General features: G+C 41.6%; 1 protein-coding gene across 1 annotated transcript; it reads left to right on the top strand.

The window, feature by feature from the left end:
- Positions 1 to 60: 60 nt before the first annotated feature.
- alx1 (ALX homeobox 1) lies at positions 61 to 5,531 on the top strand. The gene is made up of 4 exons (XM_023429476.2): positions 61 to 388; positions 890 to 1,194; positions 1,515 to 1,643; positions 4,122 to 5,531. The coding sequence occupies exons 1-4, from the start codon at positions 202 to 204 to the stop codon at positions 4,461 to 4,463; spliced, it is 963 nt and encodes a 320-aa protein (XP_023285244.1). The 5' UTR covers positions 61 to 201; the 3' UTR covers positions 4,464 to 5,531.
- Positions 5,532 to 7,931: the final 2,400 nt, after the last annotated feature.

A 7,931-nucleotide genomic window follows, 5' to 3' on the forward strand; every position in this document is an offset into this window, starting at 1 on the left:
GGGGGGACTCCTCCAGGATCTCGTTCTCTTTGGGGCTATAAAAACGTTGTGCCTTCAAGACAGAGCAAATTAACTCCATTGGCAAATTATTGCGCAGCGACGCGTCGTTCCGCTAATCGGCGCGCGACGATTAGCGATTCGTTTCTGCCTTTATGGTGACATCTGATTAAAAAGCGGAGCGGGATCTGGGTTGTTGAGAGGATGGAGTACATGGAGGATAAGTTTGCCTTGAAAAATCAAGCGATGAAGGCCAGCGAGTACTACATGGACCAGGTCATGGAGAGCCTGGACAGCGCGCAGTACTTCACCAAGTCCTCCCCGAAGTGCGTGCAGGCCTTCGGGCTTCAGAGCGGCGAACATCGCTCCTCGCCCTGCGGAGACCAAAACGGTGCGTAAAAACTTGTGTTGTGTAACTCTGACTTTTTTTCTTTTCTTTTTTTTTTTGTTGCATCAACACTACCGGCTTTAGAGGAGCTGGTCTGCATCTGTGTGCGAGTTAAAGAGAAAAAGAAAAACTTTCATTGAAGGAAATTCACCATCCAATCGTTTCGTTTCTTTTTTTTTTCTGTCCAAAAGTTTTCAGACGCGTCTTTTGTGGGGTTCAATTATTCTCATTAGATGTTATTTCTTTTATAATTATTTCATGTTTTCGCCATTTTCAAAATATCTAAAATATTTGCTTTTGATTTTCACGTTTAGTTTAATATAAAACACTTAAAGGATCAAAGTTAACTTATAATTTGTATTTTTTAATAACAGCAGCAAGTCTTCAGTCCACACTTGGAGCTTGCTGATTTATTTTTACGCTTTAAGTTACAGTTACAATATTATAGTCTAATATACACGGTGTAAAATATCGTATTATTAATTTGTTCCTTGTTCCTTCCAGCCAGTTACGTTGTGCCAAAAACAGACGACGACACTTTGCACTCGGACCTCGGGAGGTCGATGGACAGTTGTTGCACTCTGCGGGCCTCTCCGGTGACGACCGGGCAGGAGAAAACAGATCTGGACGACATGGGGGACAAATGCGACAGCAACGTGTCCAGCAGCAAGAAGAGGAGACACCGGACAACCTTCACTAGCGCGCAGCTGGAGGAGCTGGAGAAAGTGTTTCAGAAAACTCACTATCCAGATGTTTATGTGAGGGAACAGCTGGCCATGAGGACGGAATTAACAGAGGCCAGAGTGCAGGTACAATTTATCACCGGACTCTTTATTTTCTTTACGTTTCACTTTTGGGAGAGCAAACCATTAAATAAAAAAAAGAAGGGATGCAACTTAAATGTAGAGCAATAAATAAAAAAAAATAAATAAATAAAAAGTCAAATGAAAACACCGCCAAATATTATCGCAAATCTTAATTGAACTCATTACTTTTTCCCTCCGACAGATTATCTCCTTGACTTTTCTTTTGGAGACAAATGCCATGTGATATTTCGTGCGTCACATTAATTTAAAAGATTTAGTTTTGTTTCATTTTATTTTATTTTCCATTGTTTTCTTCCACCCAGGTGTGGTTTCAGAACAGAAGAGCAAAGTGGAGGAAAAGAGAGCGCTACGGGCAGATCCAACAAGCCAAAACTCACTTTGCAGCCACCTACGATTTATCAGTGTTGCCGAGGACCGACAGCTACACACAGGCAAGTTTTTACTCCACGTTTTCCACAAGAGTCACGCTTTTAATTGCCACTGTGAAGATCTGAGCTGGATTTATGGCTGTTTGTCAAAAGCATATTACGCACAGGGCGCGTAATGGATGCGTAATGCGCTCACAGCGGCCTGTTATCTCGATCCCTTTCCTCTAAAATATTAATTTCATGTTAAGTCACAACAAATTGCACAGACTGGCCGCCCTTTTATTACCGCACAATTAATCACTTATTATGAACCCCATCTACAGAACACTGATTAGAGAGGCTGCCAGGTGTCATGGCTGAATGAATGGCCTGATATCAGATTTCATGTTGGCTGAACATTTATCTTGAAGCTTGGACAAAGGTCAGGTACAAGATGAGGTGAGAGGAGATGCAGAGTGTCAGCTTTGTCCTCTGGGTAGGTGTTCCCTATCAGACACTGAGATTAGGGCCTCCAAGTGTTGTTGAGCCTATGGTTGTTGTTTTTTTGTTTTTTTTTGCAGAGATGGAAATATACAGGCAGCAACTTCTCAGAGGAGTGAGCGTCCATATTTTAAAGTTTAAAGAAAGCGGTTTTGTTGAATCTCAAAGAGGCGGAATTGTGAAGGAGAAAAAAAAAACATTAGAAGTCGGAGTCACAGCTCTGCTATGCCCTGGCCCAAGACCAGGTCAAAAATCTGTTGGACTGTCTCTTATTTTCCTCACACATGTTTCTGATAGATAGCCCTGGATACCCATGCCCTTTCTTCCAGCTGATCCAGATTACTGTCATTAAATGGACCGCCCTACAAGTAACTGTGTTGGCAGTGAGTGTTTTTGTCTCCCTAAACACAGTGGACATGGATTGCATTCTTTTGGGTTTTTAAGGAGTTTGGTTTTCCTTTTGTTAACTGTCGAGTTTTTTTTTGTTTGTTTTTTTTGGCCATTCTTGCTGCTCTTTGGGGCAAAAGATTGAAATTGTGCTTATGGATGGCACATGTTGTCAGGAAGGCACGGTTAGGAAACGTTGGATTGGCCAAGCTGAAGCTGACTCTCATGCTACAACCACATTTTTGTGCTACAAAGGAAGTTTATCTAACTGTCAAAGTGGACTTTTACTCTTCAGCAAACCACAGTGGGCTTGTGCTGTTTGTTCACATTTTCTGTAAATTAAACTTTGGCCAAAAGGTGTTTACCTTGTGCTGAGGAACAACTGCAGCTTTTCTAAATTTTCTGAAAACGCTGCAGGTATATATATATATATATACGGAACAGTTAATGAAGGAAGCTGTCGTTTCATGTTTCGGTGACTTGATTTTGAACAAATGAATTTGCATGCCTCTCACATACGTGGGCTCGTCTTCTCAGTTTGAGTGAAATCTTGGCAAATGAGACCAAATGAACTTCCGCAGAGTGAATGAAGTCATTTTAATGTGATGGAGCTGTCAGAGCGGAGCCTGTACTTCACGTCACAGACGGACACGCTGTTCTGTGGAGCGACGCTCCTGCCTTAAAGAATCAGTCATGTGGTGCTGTGCTGTGTGTCCACCAGATGGGTTTATGTCTACGCTCTGTACTGACTGTCTTGTGTGCTCTCTGACCGTCTGATGAAATGCTAACGGCGGCTGCGTGACCCTCTTCTGATGAATTTTAGAAATTTCTTTGAATTTATTTAAATTCATGTGCATTTAAAAAACCTTTAACCGTTCACTCAAAATGATTAAAAACATATTTTCTCACTTTCCTCTATCGGTATTCTCATTTACTCAATGTGTGAAACGGGTAAAAACTCATGAGAATAGTTTCATTTGTCCAGTATTTGTCATTTGTCCATATATAAATATGTATATATATTTATATATTTATTTTATAATATGGGTGATAGATAGATAGATAATTTATTTATCCCCTAGGGGAAATTCGTGTGTGTGTAGATTTGATTTTTTCCCTTTTTAATTTAACATTTAACATAATATTACTGTATTTTAATTGATGCATTATGTGTATCTTTGACCGACGCTCAGTAACCAGAGCAATATTGTTTTTAATTATGTAGATATGTTTTGTTTATTCTTTTCCTCTGTAGCTTCTAACAGTGCACTGGGGTCGCAGCAGAGAACCACATGCACAGACAATAAAAGAGACTCAGTTCAGAAACGTATGTTTTTTATTTTCAGTGCCGTCTGCAGAAGTCAAACATTTCTATAAACTACTTTTATACAGTGTGACAAAATAATATCAACTCAACAGGTCTGCTTACTGGCTTTTTTTTTTTTTTTTTTTTCTTTAAAGCTTTTGACTGTATATCATGATCTTCATCACTGAGTGGAAATTGTAGGTCTTTATTTATCCATCCATCCAGCTACTTTTACATGCTGCTTCTCTAAAAAAAAAAGATCTATTGTAAGTAGATTAATAATATATATATTTTTGGGGTATTTGTTCCAGTGGATCTTTGTGTTATGAAAATCAATCTAAGTATCTAACGCTGTCTTTATCCAACAGATCTCCAACAACCTGTGGCCGAGTCCGGCTTCTGGTGGCTCTGTGGTCTCCTCCTGCATGCTGCCCCGAGGCTCCCCGCCCTGCGTCACTTCCTACTCGCACTCCCCCCGCTCGGCCGCCGGCGCAGCTGACCACGGCTACGTGGGCTTTCCTAATCAGCAGAACCAGTTCGGGCACGTCTCCCTTAACAATTTCTTCAGCGCAGACTCTCTCCTCACGCCGGCCGCCAACGGTCACCACGCCTTCGAGACCAAGCCCGAGTTTGAGAGGCGCTCGTCCAGCATCGCCGTGCTGCGCATGAAAGCCAAGGAGCACACTGCCAACATCTCCTGGGCCATGTGATCAGGGTTCCTGTGCATGTCTGGAAAGTCTGGATAATGTATGGAAAAAGAAGTTTTTAGAAAAAGTGGGGGTTGCACAGAGAGTCTGAAATCATATTCAGAAAAAAAGCTCAGAGTCACTCACAGTATAAATCTGTCATCTACAGACTAGATGTCACTTATTTGTTGTTGGCCAATTTCACAGTCATACTGCCCTGCTATTTAGATCTGCATCATATATAACTCATAACCAAAATTTTATCTGCTGAGTCAAGAACAGAGGTGGAAAATGTGTCAGGGTTTGTGGTTCTCTGCATATTCTTAGTCATTAACCTCAAGCTAGTAACAAAAAACTGAAACAGCCATAACGTTGTGTGACAGATAATCAGCTGTGTTCCTGTTCTGAGCGGCAGCCTGGTGTTATCATTAAAATACTGAGACAATCAAGTTTTGAAAGGTGGAGACAGTCTTCACCTTCATGTAGCTTAACAGAAGCAATACGTTCATATCACTCAGACCTTCAGGGTTATGTCCGTCGCAGAGTTTTACAGCCCACAGATGATTGTTGTCCTTTCTGGTCGGACCAGGCGGGTGATGAACCCCTCGAGACCCGCGGACGTGAGAGCTGTGATGTGAATAAGCTTTCTTCTCCTCAGTGCTTCCTCTTTATCGAGACAGAAAGAAGTGAAAGCAAGAAGTCCCGTTAATGGGTAAATGTGGATCCTGAGGGAGGGGGGTCCTAAACCACTACCACATTTCTAAGCACTGTGAAAAAAAAAGAAAAAAAAAAAAGCTTTCTTTACCTGCGCCTGTCGTCTTCCTCCCTCGCTCCAGCTCAGGACTGAGGACGAGCAGCGGGGAGACGAACTTGACTTGACGTACTAACGTGTCTGTGTGCTTTGCAGCAAAGCTCTGTAATCTCTGTCGCCTGCCTCTGGACTGTATCACAGGTACATGACGCAGGCTGGGGGAGGCAGATTTTAATATTTGTGTTTGTGTTATAAATTTATCTGGTGAAAGCATAATAAATGAGTGTCACTTGATTCCAGTGTAACTGAACCTTTTCTTAAAGATTAAAGGGTACGACTGATTCCATGTTTTTTATTATTGTTAACAAATCGCACAAAAAGATCATGTTAACAAGTCGGATATTACTTATTCCTCTTCGCTCCATTGTTGCCCGAAAACTGTTCAACATCAGTGAGCTGCGTCTTTGCACTCGTCATTATGATCAATGTGGTTTTTCTTGAGTAAATCTCACGTGTACTTTTCTGCTGCTGCGCAAAATGTTTACGAGTCCGCTGCTGAAAATAGTCCCAGTGCGCTGTTTACTTCTGCTTGAGTTATGTTTACTAAAGTTTCCAGCTGTTTGAGGAGGATTATTTTTTTTATGCCTCCACGGCGGCGGCGGTCGTGACCGGAGGAATTATGTTTTCAGATCGTCCGTCCGACCGTCCCATTCTCCTGATCACGATATCTCAGGAGCGTCTTGAGGGACAAAACGTTCACTTGGACTCAAGGATGAACTGGTTAGGTCTTGGTGGTCAAAGGTCAAAGGTCAAGGTCACCGCGACCTCACGTATATCCCATTCTTGTGAACGTGATATCTCAGGAACGCATGGATGTAATAGATTGAACTGACTACAATTTGATGGTCAAAGGTCAAAGTCACCGTGAGCTCGCAAAACAGGCCCCAACTCAAGAATTCACTGGCTAATTATGACACAATTTAACGCCAGTTTCTAATAGGATAAAATGAAGTGATGACACTTTGTATCCGAAAGGTCAAAGGTCAACTTCACTGTGACATTAAAATGTTCAGCAAAAACACTGAATTCCCTGAAAGACACGAGTGTGGACGGAGGTGAGGCAGTAATTAATGAAGTCAGCAGGAGCTAACGAGCTCAGGGCTGAGTGCCAGAGACGGGCTGAGGGAAGTTGGAAAATACTGAAATGCAGACTAATGCGCTGTTGGTGCATATGTACATTATATATATATATGTAGCTGTATCCTTTTAAGACAATTAAAATCATACCTTTCCTTTTCCTTTCCATTCCTCACTGTCAACAGATCCCCCGAAGAAACCCATAACAAACTGTGTTCACCCGTCTCTCAGTACTCTGACTTCTCCACACACCTTCTCAAACTCAAACCCACTGGTTCCCACTGAAGACTAAATTCTTTTTTTTTTTTTAAAAAGGCTCTGTAATTTCCACAAACAACATTGTAGTTTTTAGCAAATGTCACCCAAACAGGAGTAAATAATGCATTTGTTGGAGACTATATTTACATCAGGGTTGGTGCATGTGTGATTGATTCAAAATAAACTGCAGTCCTGGAAATGAAAGAACATGTCACCCAGTGCAACAGTGTCGCTCAGTGACGTGTTTCTATTACTTTCTGGACAACAATTGAGCTCTATGATATAAACAGACAATAGTATATTGAACCTTGTCCTTTAAACTCTTCTCTACTTCAAAATTAGACCTGACCCTTGCAGTGTGGAGCCAGTCATCTCATCTCATTAAAACACAGTTAATCTCTCCATTCATCAATAGTAGCCGTTTCCATGCGGCCCCAGCACTTCATGCTTCCCCTAAAACGCAGCCCCTCGCTCTTTAATCTAAGACGCTGTCGTGTAATTGGGAGCATATCTTCCCCTCTCTCTCTCTCTCTCTCTCTCTCTCTCTCTCTCTCTCTCTCTCTCTCTCTCTCTCTCCCCCTCTCCTCTGTTTCCCCCGCTGATGTCATCCTTTTGTTTTGCTCTGAGATCACAGTCACAGCCGTGGATAGCATCTTAGGGAAACCCTGTCTATAGGAACGGTGGGCTTGATTCAATTAGGGCCGTAACTTGTGTCAGATGCTTTGGTTTGGAAACAAGTTTGTTTCCTTCGGGTACTTCCTGGTTGCTGCTATTCAAAAGCACAAACCCAAGTATGTTATCTGCACGCATCATAACACACGGGCTTTGATCCTGAAGTGTCCATGGAAACAGAGTTGGATGTGTTCCCTCGTGTTGCAGTGAGGTGGTTTCTCATTCTGGGCATTAAACTAAGGCAAACTGTATGTTCACTGCAGCATGGTTATATATGATACTACTGATTGATCATAGTTTTACACATTTACTCTTGACTTCGTAGTTGCAGCTTAAGTTGTTGGTGAGAGGTTGTGTATTCAATAGTTACTGTTGATAAGATATAAAGACATATGTTCAAACCCTTCACATTTAACCAATAATTATATTATTAGAAAGCATAGAAACCTGTTGCTGAACAGTTTCCCTCTTTTTATTTTGGCACTAAAAGCTAAAAATATTTTAATGCTCATCCATCAGGTGACTCCTGAGGATATTACTTGACCTCCTGCTGCCATCCTACCCATCTTTTTAACTCTACCGCTCCTCTATCTATAATTTAATTTGTTCACTGTCATGTTCTATATCTTCTAGGTTTGTTTATATTCCGTGATGATACTTTTAGTTACACAAGA

This window comes from Seriola lalandi, unplaced genomic scaffold (assembly GCF_002814215.2).
Source record: "Seriola lalandi dorsalis isolate HSWRI2012SDOR001 ecotype SW California unplaced genomic scaffold, Sedor1 jcf7180002054894, whole genome shotgun sequence".
NCBI classification, from domain to species: Eukaryota; Metazoa; Chordata; class Actinopteri; order Carangiformes; family Carangidae; genus Seriola; species Seriola lalandi.

What these genes read in the sequence shown, in the direction of transcription:
- alx1 (XM_023429476.2), top strand. Translation starts at nt 202, where the DNA reads ATGGAGTACATGGAGGATAAGTTTGCCTTGAAAAATCAAGCGATGAAG. An exon ending in GCCCTGCGGAGACCAAAACG is followed by an intron (nt 389 to 889) that starts GTGCGTAAAAAC and finishes TGTTCCTTCCAG; the next exon opens with CCAGTTACGTTGTGCCAAAA. An exon ending in TAACAGAGGCCAGAGTGCAG is followed by an intron (nt 1,195 to 1,514) that starts GTACAATTTATC and finishes TCTTCCACCCAG; the next exon opens with GTGTGGTTTCAGAACAGAAG.